The following is a 13,366-nucleotide window of genomic DNA, read 5'->3' on the forward strand; positions in this document are numbered from 1 at the left end:
CTCTTTTGCTGATAATCACTTGGTTCGTTTCCTTTACGCTGATATTTAGACCATATTATTGATTGTACTGCGCGATAAGGTCCATTAATTAATGCAGTACTTTTAGGATATCTAATATCACCATGATATCGTCGGCGTATCGAATATTATTTACTCTGTCTCCATTCAAAAGGATGCTTTCTTCTACTCCGTTAAGGACTTCATTGAACATTTTTTCTGAATATAAATTGCCTGAAATAAACATCCCTGTCTGATCCCACGTTGTATTCTCACCTATTCCGTTCAATCTTTATCAATCAAGTTCTTTATCGATTAAATGCTTCTTCATAATCGATATGCGATATATCACAGTTGACGTCTCTGCATTTCTGAATTAGGACTTGAACAAAGAGTGTCTCTCTGGTTCTGACTGTATTTATAAAATCAACTTATTTTTCGGATATCTGTTCTTCGGATATCTGTTCTTCGGATTTGTTGTATATTCTTTTGTAGATGTTTTTAGGTACAACTTTAGCATCATATTATGGTCTCATATCCCTCGCATTTCTTTGCTCCATGTTTTTTTGAGAAACGCTATGAATTCTGCAGGCAATTTTCGGGGATATTTCCAGAGTTATAGATTCTGTTGAATATGCCGGTAATCCAGGCTATTCTTTTATCATCCAACAATTTAGCCCCTATGTTCATTAAGGGCGTGCGTAATTTATTTGTTTTATTGCTGTTTCTACTCTGTCGATCAGTATGGGTGGGCCTATACCTTCTTTGGACAGTGAGTACTTGACCTCCGGCCTTTGATTTTTACAGATCATTTTTGTTAATGATAATTTTTTAATTTGTGTTTTATTTCAATTCATAACTCGCTTTTTAAAGATTCCAGTTACCTCTTTTATTCTGTATCTGATGTCTTGCAGTATTTAGACGTATTTCTGCGTATCTTTCTGTTGCTTTTTTTTCTTTGGTTTCTCTTAATCTCTATCTGGATCTTTTTATACTCTTTCTCATTATTTTTATGTGTTGTAACTTTGTTTCATTAGTTTTAAAATTTCACTGGTCATCCAAGATTTCTTTTTGGTTTCCTTTTCTGGTTTTAAAAACTATTTTTATTGTAATTTCTTTCCGTTAATCTTCGCCTGCATGTCACTCACCTCTTTTAATTATTTTACCTTTACGTTGACTTATTCGCTTGCTTTTTGTTTCATTAGAGGTGAAGGTAAAGCCTTCATGTCATATTGGCGAATAATTTTTTTCTTAACTTTCTTTAGTTACTCACTCTTATAACTCCTACTATAAGTATATGATCTGATTCGATGTCTGGCCCATTATACGTTTTAACTGAATTAAAGCAGTTTCTGATCCTCTTGTTAACTAACATATAGTTAATTTGATTGGAACCTTGGCTGAAAATATTACCAGGTGTATTGGCTGGCTACTTCCATGTATAGAGTTTTTTCTTTGGCAATTTGTAGAATGTGTTTAAGCCTGTCTCTTTAATTTCTTTATCCAAATCCGGTCCAATGAAAGCTGTTTTCAATCCCACTTCCAATTTGGTAATAAAATCGTCCATTAAGATATTTAGTACGTGCTTTGAGAGTGATTTTGTAACGTTTTCTATGCTTTCGACTTCCTCTTCTTCTTTGTCTCCAATGGTGGCGCATATTCGGACTATGTTCATATTTACAGGATGAGCTTTTACTCGGAGTAGCATTGCTCTGTCGAATATTGGTTTAAAATTATACACACATCGGCCAATACGTCTTGCAACTACTATTCCCATCCCAGCTTTTAATCTGATGTTCCTGAATAAAATACTGTGATTTTTTCTTTGTCTATATTTCCTACCCCTGGATATCTCATCTCGCTTATTCCCATTATGTGATTTCCATTCTCTTCATTTCTTGGATGGCGTTGTCTATTTTTCCTGCTTTTGCCATGGTTTTAACGTTCCAATTTTAACACATTTTGGTTGTATATACTGTTTCTTTTTTACGGTCACTCATAACTGTCTCCAGTAGAGATACGAATAGGAGACTTACTCCGGAATCATAATATTTCGTTCTGAGTATTGTCATAGATGATGATTTCTTCTAGGACTAAGCCATAGGATCTTTAATGTAGCGGTTTTCCTTTGCTTGTAGATCTGTATATATGCAGAGTTCATAGGTTAGTCTATCTAGGTAACGTCAGTGATTAGTAGGACCCAAATCTGAAAAAAGCACGATCCGCCTTTGTGAAGATAAAAAGAGTGTTAACTAGTCACAAATTGACGCTAAAGTTGCGAATGAAGACGATACGCTGTATGTTTTTCCAGTTCTCTTGGAATCATGGATACTCAACGAGAGAGTGCTCAAACGTCTTGAATCTTTCGAGATGTGGGTGTACTGGAGATTACTAAAAATCAGTTGGTTAGACAGACTTATTAACAACATAGCTCTCAATCGCATGGCAAAGATTGGAAGTAGTTAAAAACTATCTATCAAACGATGGAAACTAGAATATTATATCTTATCATAAGACCCTGGAGAAATATGAGATCTTGCATCTTATTATAGAAGGAAAAACCCTAGGCAAGCGTAGTCTAGGACGAAGAAGGACATCGTGCTTAAAGAATTTGAGGCAATGATACGGAAAATCTACAGTCCAACTTTTCTGAGTAAATGACAATAAAACAATAGTTGTGAAGATGATGGCCAATGATCGTTGAACGGTCATGATACTAATGGAAGAGATGAGTTTTTTTACTTTACGTATAATATTATTACATTTTATTCTAGTAAGAATTAAATTTTAATAAAAGGAAAAATTCTTACTAATGCTACTGGATTGATGGTTTTGATGACCTCATTGAGCTTCTTGGGGCTGTAGTCGTCGTCGTAAAAGTAAATTTTCTTTTTTTGGTATGTTATGGTGTTATTGCTGTTCCATATTAAATTGGTTTTTTCTGTTACTTCTTTCACCCTGGAATAATTAAATAAATGATAAATATTAGGTAATTTTTTTTTCTTAAGAATGCGTCTTGATAACTTCTTTGCTTTTTAGGAATTCATTTCATTTTTTTTAATGCATTTGCTTACGTTTATTAATTTGTAAATAATGAGTTAAGATTTTTTTTCCTGTTGATGTCATAGTTCCAAGTCGTTTTTGTTAAACAATTAAAAAAAAACACAATTTTAAGAAATTGTTTTTAATTAATTAATGAAATTAGATAATTTTTTTAAGGAACTGCAGATATATTATAAATTTGTAAATAATTTCTGTATCTAAATTAAAAAAAAAAATGTGTATTTCGTATTTCCAGATTTAATAGTCACATTCTAAGTCGTTTATGTTAAACATTAATTAAAAGAAAGCATTTTTTTCTCGTAGTCTGCTAAAATTTGGTAAATTATTTATTGAATTTTTAAATGTTTTATTAACTGTTATAATTATAAGCAAAGTATGAAGATTTTTTCTTAATTTTATGACATTACTAAACTGTCTTTTGTCAATTAAAAAACTTTTATTTTTAAAAATTTTTTTCTTCCTAGGAGGTTTTTTAATTATTTTTTCTTAATTTCTTCCTTTAATATGTTCTTTTCAATTTACATTCTTTCAAACAAAAATTAAAAAAAAAGATTAAAATACGATTTATTTACAAAAAAATAATATTGTCAAATAAATTAATTAATATTTATTAAAAATTTTTAGAGACGATTTTAGGATTTAAGACGTTTCTTGTTCAATTTTTTTCCAAATATATTCTTTTAATTTATACTTTTAAAAGCAATTTTTAATACAAATTATCTTATAATATTTATTTTATTTCTTTTTCAATAAAATTATACCTGACATTAATTATTTTCAAGCATTTTTCAAATTCCAAAGTAAAAAAAAATTAAGCATAATTTTACATAAAATTTGAAACCTTATTCCATTTAAAAGTAAAGGAAAAACTATCAATATTGACAAAGCGTAAAAGTTTTTTTGTATTTTTCTATGTATAATTTCTTTAAAATTAGATTTTGTTTTAAAATCCAACCTTTTTTCTTTATTAGTTTAATATATTTCTTTTAGTTTAAAATTTTAATACTTTAAATTTCCAAATTATCCAGAAAATTGGAAAATTAGGTTTCTTTAGATAAGTCATATTAGACCAGATAGTTTGGGTTAGTTTATTTTGGTTAATTAATTTATGGTAATAATAAGTTACCATTATGAATAGTTTTATGTATAAACCATTTGCTTTAAAATGGAAATATCCCAAAAGTTGTTTCTATCGACTGTTGTGAAAAATTTCTATTTTATATACATATTTTTTTATAAAAAACTAACTTTTATTTAATTTTGCGCATCGAAAAGTACATTATTCATATTCATCAATAAAATCACACCCTGTATCCCCGGTAAAAGATTAACCTAACGTTTCTAAAACACCCTACATAATCAAACTTAAACATGATAAAAGTTTTAAATAGGTTTTATACTACTATTTTAATTTTTTTTAAGGTTATTTACCTGTATGGCCCACATTCTTCAAAATGAGGCTTTACATTCGGATCCAATACTTTATCAACGTTGGTCCAATTAAATAAATAAAGGTCCAAGTCCAACGGAGGATCACTGCTTTTCCACGCCTTAAATGCCTCTAAAAATCAATATGTTTAATTAAAATTATTTATTTTGTATGTTATTGGGACTTACCCGAGTTGTTTGTAAATTTCAAGGCGTCATTTATAATTAGGTCATAGATATTCTCCAAAAATAAAAATATTCCCAGTCCCATGGCAGTAAGGCATATGCCGCATATTAGCATGCTTACTTCACCGCACTGTCTAAGACAACCATTTTTTGTTTTTGTCCTTAAAAGCATAATATTAGTTGTAAACAATAAAATAATAATATTTACTTACCTCATTCTTATCGCAGATTTAAGCTACTTATCTTACACCTACAATACGAATCTTATCTAGTGCATGAAAAAGGTAAGCAGCTGTAAAAACTGGCATTAATATAGAAATAATTATAATTTTGTACAAACTAGAAAATAATAAAATTGTAAATTAAGCAAGAAAATGAGATATCGGAATCACATTTTGTTATCGCACTAATAACACTGACCCCTCGATGTAGATAAAATAAGTGCTCGCGATCTTCAGGAAATTAAAAATAATTGTTTATTATTTACTTAACTATATCTACTTAAATAAAACGATATTTCTTTAAGAGGATTATTTGTATTAGGAGGATTATTTTTTCCTAAAGATTAAATCTTGACTTTGTTAGAATGAGAAAATAAATTGAAAGATGCAAGTTTTATTTACAGGGTGTACTCTAATTAATGGTACATGGAAACATCACAGTCTCCTTATGTAAAAATATTATGATTTAACCATACTTATGTATATCCAAACGTTGATGGTACTTGTGATATATGGTGGTGAAGTTTAATATTTATTTTTAGTTTTAACTGATAATTTCGAAAAAAATTTAACGTTTTTTGAAAAAACTCGCGGTCAGGTAACAATTTTTTGTGCCTCGGTATTTTTAAGTTTTGAATCTTTTTCATATTTTTTTGCATAAGGAAGGTATACCCCTTACGCTACCCGATGTCACAATTGTGACTTCCTTATTTACTAGTGTTATAAGGATCAAAAAATGTTTAATCTGGGTAGAGAACCGTGCGACATGATTGTGAATAGTGCATTTTATAGGTGTGCACGCGCAAATCGTTTATTTTGCCTGGAGTGCATTCTTGTCATAACCTGAAAAGTTTCAGATTATTTTCAACAATGGCTCGTGCAGGTAAGTTATTATTTATTTATAGAATTTAGTGGAAAAAAGAAGTGCTTAATATTAAATAGGTATAATAAACTTCAATTAAGTGTATTGTTTTTAGAGATTGAAAATATCTTTAAAATTATTGATTCCAAGAATGGTTTTGTTATGTATATCACAATTGTGAGCCACGGGAGTTAACGTGGTTTGGTTTTAATTAAGTTGGATACAATTAATTCTTTGTTACAGGAAGAAGTAAGGAAATTATTGATTTGGACCACCTAAGGGATGACGAGGAGGCATTGTTCCAACTTCTAGATGAAGTTGGGTCGGATTTAGAGTCCGAGGATGAAGAAGATGAGTTTGAAATTCACGAAAAGATCCCAATTGTAGCACCAAATGAAGCTGATAGCTCTTCAGATTCTGAAGATGACTTACCCCTCATACATTTCCAGACTCTCCAGTGGAAGCATGGAAAGGATTTTGCTGTAAAAGAGGACTATACTCCATCCATCGTAAAAACTCCAAACGAATATTTTGCTAAATATTTGGATGATGATTTTTTTGAGTCAGCCGCAAATTTCACTTCCCAGTATTTCTTGCAACAAAATGCAAATGAAAACAACTTTACCTCTCAAGAAATAAAGAAATTTTTCGGAATGAATGCTTTGATGGGATGTATTCATCTTCCAAGGATACATCTGTATTGGAATGGAAAATATAAGTTCTCATTAATTGATGGGGTCATGATATGTCGTTGACAATCTTAGCGTATCAGAAGAGTTTAGAGTTAATTTAGACTTAATCTTGGGGAATATCTGATTGCCGGTACTAAGAAGCGTGTATTGGAGGAAACAGAATGCCAAGAAAATATAGAGGAAGAGACTAGCGTTGAAGGAAATGAAATAAAAAAGAAAAGAATGCCCTCCAGTTTGCCCTGTGCAGACAAACGCTTTTATGGTTTTGAACACTGGCCAAATAATGAAGAAATGAAGAACCCAGTTAAATGCAGGTTAGAAGGGTGCAAAAGTCAGTCCAGAATGCGTTGCTTAAAATGTAATGTTTTTCTTTGTTTAACCAAAGATAAAAACTGTTTTATTTCATTCCATACAAAGTAATAGATTTTGTTTCACAATTGTGCTTTTCTAATGTTGGCTCCCTAGACACACAATTGTGTACTCCCTAAATCCCTCCCTTAACCCTTTCGAATATTTTTTAAAATAATTTTCCGTACCTTTTGATCCAACTTTATCGGCGTAAAATAAATATAAACCCCAAACTCAATTTTTTTTATCTCGGTACTGTAAGGGATACTACATAATTATTAATAGCATTAATTTTTTGTAGTAGAAAAGGAAATAAAATCATATGGAATCATAGGTTTATGAGAGACACATCAGACCGACAAAAGAACTGTATCTAGAAGAACCACAATGGCATTTATTTTTCTGGAAATTATAATTACTCAAGAAATGGCGTGGCATTGCTAGTTAAAAATGATATTAAACATAGTGAAGAAGAGTACCTACAGTCACTGATTGTATGTTTCAAGGCCAGTCCAGTAAATCTAAATGTGGTTCAAATATAAGCTCCAACAAGCGAAGCAAAAGAAGAAGAAATTAATGCGTTCTATAATAAATTCGAAGGCACGCAAAAAAACGAATAAATAGAGAAATCTTGATAGTTTTGGGTGATTTTAATGCTGAAATCAATTTCAATTTCAAATGAGATTGGTGCTACTAAAGAAGGTTAATGCGAAAAACTCGAAGAAATAAATGCTAGAGGAGAGCATGCCTCCTGCTTCTGCACTACGAACAACTTATTTATCGGTAACACAGGATTTCAGCAACATCCTAGACGTTTATATACCTGGATATCACATGACAAACCTGACAGATATGCGAATTAGATAGAATACATTCTTATAAAATCTCGCTCGAAAACTACAATATTACGACCTATCCGGGTATGGATTGCAACAGCGATCATCAATTTCTATCAGCGGAACTAATCACGAAACAATAAACGAACGTCCTAGATGGTACCTAAGAAAACATGACACATACACAAAGATCACCTAAAATTATCTGGATAGAAACAAAATCCATATTAAATAAATATATTTGCTGCTAAAGGCATCACAAATGCAAATGTTACTTGAGACAGAATACAAGTAAGGAAACAACTAAAAGCTTCAGGACTAGAACATGAGATTGAAAGAGAGTCCTATGAAGCACTGAATATTGAGATCAAGTGACTGGGTTAAAAAGACAAACACAGTTACCTAAATCAATTATGCAAACAAATAGAAGATTACGAAAACAAAACTAAACCTAAAGACATATTTAAAATAATAAATTAGATAACTCATTGCTTCACGCCAAACCATAATGCCATCAAAAATAAAAACGAGGTCCTACCGACAGCCAGACAAGACATATTAACTAGATGGAGGAAATACTGCGAAAATCTGATGATGAAGAAGGAATCACCGAGACAAGTGAAACACAATTTTGAAACAAAACCCGACATACTTAAAAATAAAGTTGAAATGAGCTATAAAGCCATTGATATAGATAATATACCCATTGAAATGATTTGGGCCCTAGATGACATCAGAGTGCACCGAATCTGCCCAAAAAAATAGGAGATATGCACGTAGCCAGAGGACTGGACAAAATCTTAAAAAAGGAGTCAAAGAGTTATGCAGCAACTATCACTTATCGGAAATTTAACATCACAAGATGCATGTGATTTATCGATTATAGCAAAGTTTTTGATCTGGTAAATTGGGCAAATTCTCTTTGAAATAGTAGTGTAATTCCACCTGATTCTACTTATCAAAAATCTATACAGTGTGTGTTAGCCAAATGGAATAAATTAGCTAATAAATATACGGGAGCGTGTGGGAAAAAACGCTCGAACACGTCGTCGATTGGTTTTTATAGTTGTGCATTTTTTTTCATAAAAACTTTTAGTCTATTACAATGCTATAGTCGTTTGAATTTTTATTAACTACAAGCCAGAAAAATGGTTCATTTAACAGAAATGCACAAAATAACAATTCTACAGATGATTGGCTATGGAGATAATACACGGACGCAAATGGAAGTAGCTCGCTTATTTCACGAAAAATTTCCAAATTTGCCGCCTTTAACCCAAGGGACAATTAGTAAAACAGAAAAGGAATCGAGCTGGGTCATGTTAGGCAGGTAAAAAAAGCAGCTGCCAATGCAATAAGTGAGGATACCAAATTAGCTGTTATGCTTGAGTTTGAGGAAAAACAAAATGCATCCCTATAAAATTATACCCACCCAGGAGCTCACGGAAGACGATTTTATCAGGAGAATGTATTTTGGTGAACAAATAATGTCAGACAGCAATGTGATCCAATTAGAACATGTTATGTTTTCTGATGAGTGCACCTTTACTCTTCACGGTCATGCCAATCGTTAAAATTGCCGCTATTGGTCCAGGGAAAATCCTCGCTGGACGAGAGAAAACAATTCTTAATACCCTGAAAAGATTAACGTGTGGGCAGGAATTATTGAAGATCAGATCATAGGTTCCTTTTTTATTGAGGACAATTTGAATGGCGATAATTATTTAGAATTGCTTCAAAATAATGGAGTGCTAACGTTGGCCAACTTGTATCCTGATCCAGGAAAACCCACAAGTTCCAGCGAATATGATATGGGTTCAACAAATAGAGCACCACCCCACTACCAAATAAATGTCCGGCAGTACCTCAACAGGCAGTAGGGAGGCGAGGATCGATGGAATGGCCAGCACGGTCTCCCGATCTGACGCCATTAGACTTTTTCTTATGAGGATATGTGAAAACTATTGTATACAAAACTAAACCCACTGACTTACGAAGACGAATAACCCTGGTAATTAGATCGATCACACCTGAGATGTTGAGTAACGTTAGAATAAATTTCTATTTACGGGAGGGTGTTGCCAAGACGTTCGTGGCGAGCATTTTGAACATCTCCTACATTGACATTATTGTTTAGATTTGTATTATATATAAGTTTTTGAATATGTTGTAATAATTTTCGGCAAATAAATAATTTTCTTTTCTAAATGTAATTTTTTGAATTTTACTTAATATTTCCGAAACAGTCAAAGATAGGTATAGGACATTGTATACAAAATATGTCTAAAATGATCTGAGGAATCTAAAAATTAATTAACATACAGGGTATTATGTTTAAACTAAGCAAGTTGGTATTGGCCACCGTTATCTGATACTCCCTGTATAAAAAGTTTTTATGAGAAAAAATGCGCAACTATAAAAACCAATCGACGTGTTCGAGCGTTTTTTTCCAACAGGCTTTCGTCTATTTATTAGCTAATTTATTCCATTTGGCTGACACACACTGTATAACGATGGCTGTGTTTGGGTCAGAGTGCAAGACTGCATACTGGGTCCAATCCTGTTCGATACATAAGACGAATGCTTTATGCGAAAAGTCAATGATGGGTGGAATGGCGGTATTACCACAGATGTAAATAGCTCGTGCGGAGCTATTTACATCTGTGGTATTACTATTGGCGGAAGGAAGATTTTTAATATGAGATATATAGATGACAAAACCATTTGCCCCAAGCTTGAAGAGGATTTATGTCAACTATTGCATAGAATAGAAAACGTTAACATAGAGGTAGGTATCAAATAGAACAAAGGCATCGATCCACAAGTAAAGAAGTAGAAAGTAGAAAAACAAAGTAGTTTTAGAAAAAGCTTTAGAAAAAAAAAGGTGAACTTTGCAATAATTTAAAACACTTAACTGTCAAAAAGTCATTTTAAGAATTACTCTTCTCCTTTCCAATATGGCGACATTGAGTATAGTGATTTTAATTTACCATAATAATATTCATCTCTATTATAACCAATAAGTCTTAAAAACTTGATTTGGACGCGTTCTATTAAATTAATATAAGGTATATAACTAGGGTTCCAGATATTGGAACAGTTGTCAAGAATTCTAAACAATTGCACAATAGAATTTTTTAATCTTGAAAATTCAGAAGTTTTTGTAGATTTTATTAAGAAACTGAGTATTCTAAGAGCCAGAAACAATATTTAAATATTTGACATATGTCCTTTAAATGACTGGTTATTATCCAATACAATACCAAGGGCCCTAACTTTGCTAACAACTTTTTCACATCAACCATCGGTCTACCATGGGATCCTTGTGGCGCTCCTGATGAAATATTAATGGATCTTGTCAGGAAATTACAAAATTTAACTTAAAAATATGCAGCCAATTAGCAAACTCAACCCACGACCCCCAAAACCTTTAACTTTGTCACAATTTTAAAGATTGTAGAGCACTCTGTGAAAGGCGCTGAAGAAATTAGTATATACAGAGTCGACTTGGCCACCTGCTTTTTCAGGATAGAGCGGACATACGATAAAAATACAAAACCTTAAAATCATTGCATGAAAAACCAGGACTTAATCAACTAATATGAAGTCTAAGTTTATATAAGCACGTTGAATACTTCTATGGTCACAAAAACATAATTTAGAATCTAATAGTACTTTAAGATCCTTTACCACTTTCACCATTCTTACTAACTCATCATCAGTACTATAATTATATGTAAATGAAAATTTAGATTTAGCAAAAGATATACAATAAGCTTATCAATATTAAAACACATTCCATTTAAGTACATGCCTTTACCATTTTTACGCTGACGATGCTCAGTTGTATCACTCTTTTCTGCCAGAAGATGCTAAAAATGCGAAAGCAAAAATTAATCAAGACTTACAAGCTAAAATTAAATCCTTCTAAGTCGTCTGTAATCGTCTGTATTGGTAATAAGCAAAAAATTAACCATATTTTAAACAGCAATACTATTAATATTAAGATGGGTGATGCTAATATTCCTGTTGTAGATAATTGCAAAAGTTTGGGCTTAATAGTGGATAGTGATTTGCGAGTTCATCAACACGTTTCTAATGTTCTAAAAAAAGGGTATTTTGCATTAAAATTTATTTACTTACATAGGCATTATCTAAGTGAAGATATTAAAAAAATGTTGTGTGACTCTTTAGTGCTATCACAATGCAATTATTGCGATGTTGTTTACGGTTGGTGCCTAGACTTACATTCACTTACTTTTTTTTATAAAATTCTTAAATACCGTAGTCCACCTTACCTATACCTTAAGATTACTTTTAGAAATGATGTTCACCATTTGGGCTTAAGAAGAAACACAATTCATATTCCAAAACATAAGACTCAATTATTTAAAAGGTCCTTTTCCTATAATTTTGCATATCAGATGAACTCTTTGGGCATACATTTTGAGTTGGGTTTGGTGTCTGTTCAGACTTTTCGCAGAGGAATGATGGTGCATCTGATGAGTCAGCAGCTATCTGCGTAAAATATTGAAGCGTCAATATTGTTAGTTTGGGTATGGGTGAAAACTAAAAATCTGTGTTTACTGTGTTTTTTTTTGTGAGGTACTATGTTAATGTTCTACATTTTTTGGGTAGGTGTGTATAATTAAACTTAGTCTGTTACACGCGTTTCTATATTTTTTTTTAGTTAGTGTTTTTAAGTTTTGGGCACAATGTTAAAGACCAGAATCTGCCTTGGCAAAATTCTGAATTTGTTGGCCTTTTATTTGCATAAAATAATAAATATGTATTTTTTTTATGTAGTTATGATGAGTTTGCAAATACAAAATATTTATTATTATTATTATTATTATTATTATTATTATTATTATTATTATTATTATTATTACAGCAGGATCAGTATAAATACTTTCAAGTGAATGAGTGAATGAATACTTTTACCCTCAATTGACAATAACTTAATGAGTAATAAATGTTTTGATACTCACACTCTGTTTTCTACTGGTAAGAAAACTCGTTAAACATTTCATGATATAATTCCCTATCCATATGATTGCAACTTAGTCAACAATAACGTGTGAATAAGTTTATCGAATGCCTTTGACATGTAAATTACATCGAGTTGGGCACCCCTTTTTAAATGCACTTTAGTATTTAAAGAAGAATCATTGTTCATCAACAACTATGCCCTTATATTTCCAAAAACTAAGCAACAAGTGCATCTCCTCGATTGACCTAATAATATTGTGACTTAATAAATTTCGAAAAAAAATCACATACAGCATCAGTACGATTTTTCGTCCTTAAAAAACAACAAATGGCAAATTTTGTGGAATTCAAACATACCAGCTTGTAACTCAACTTTTGGATGTAGGTATCTAAGTCTGATTAAATCATAATATTTTTGTATTTAAAGGTTGTGATTTTTCCATGCATATTTTCTTTTAACTTGTTAACATTTACATGGAAACTATGTGCTAAACAGTACGTATCTCAAGAAAAGTTAAAATTTATTTTGATTTTTGAATTTTTAATGTTTTATTGAAACTATTTTTTTTAAATTAGGTTTTCAACCAATTTCTTTAATTTAAATTTATTTTTTAATTCTTTTCTAAGGTTTTAGAAAGAAGTTATATTTTCTTATGTTCATATAATTTTTTACTTACTCAATGTAATTATTTATTTTTTCTCGCTTTTCTTATTTATAAAATTGAAATTGTCAAATAAAAT

At 31.3% G+C, this 13,366-nt stretch overlaps 1 protein-coding gene across 1 annotated transcript in view; it reads right to left on the bottom strand.

Annotated features, from left to right (window-relative positions):
* Positions 1-13,366, bottom strand: part of LOC126734243 (uncharacterized) — a 48,107-nt gene that overhangs the window by 9,175 nt on the left and 25,566 nt on the right. Inside the window, exons 10-12 of the mRNA XM_050437779.1 lie at positions 4,678-4,835; positions 4,492-4,621; positions 2,808-2,955 (exon numbers count right to left, since the gene is read on the bottom strand). Of these exons, the coding sequence (XP_050293736.1) occupies positions 2,808-2,955; positions 4,492-4,621; positions 4,678-4,835 (436 nt within the window). The remainder of the gene's footprint in view (positions 1-2,807; positions 2,956-4,491; positions 4,622-4,677; positions 4,836-13,366) is intronic.

The sequence above is a fragment of the Anthonomus grandis genome, chromosome 3, assembly GCF_022605725.1.
Source record: "Anthonomus grandis grandis chromosome 3, icAntGran1.3, whole genome shotgun sequence".
In the NCBI taxonomy this organism is placed as follows: domain Eukaryota; kingdom Metazoa; phylum Arthropoda; class Insecta; order Coleoptera; family Curculionidae; genus Anthonomus; species Anthonomus grandis.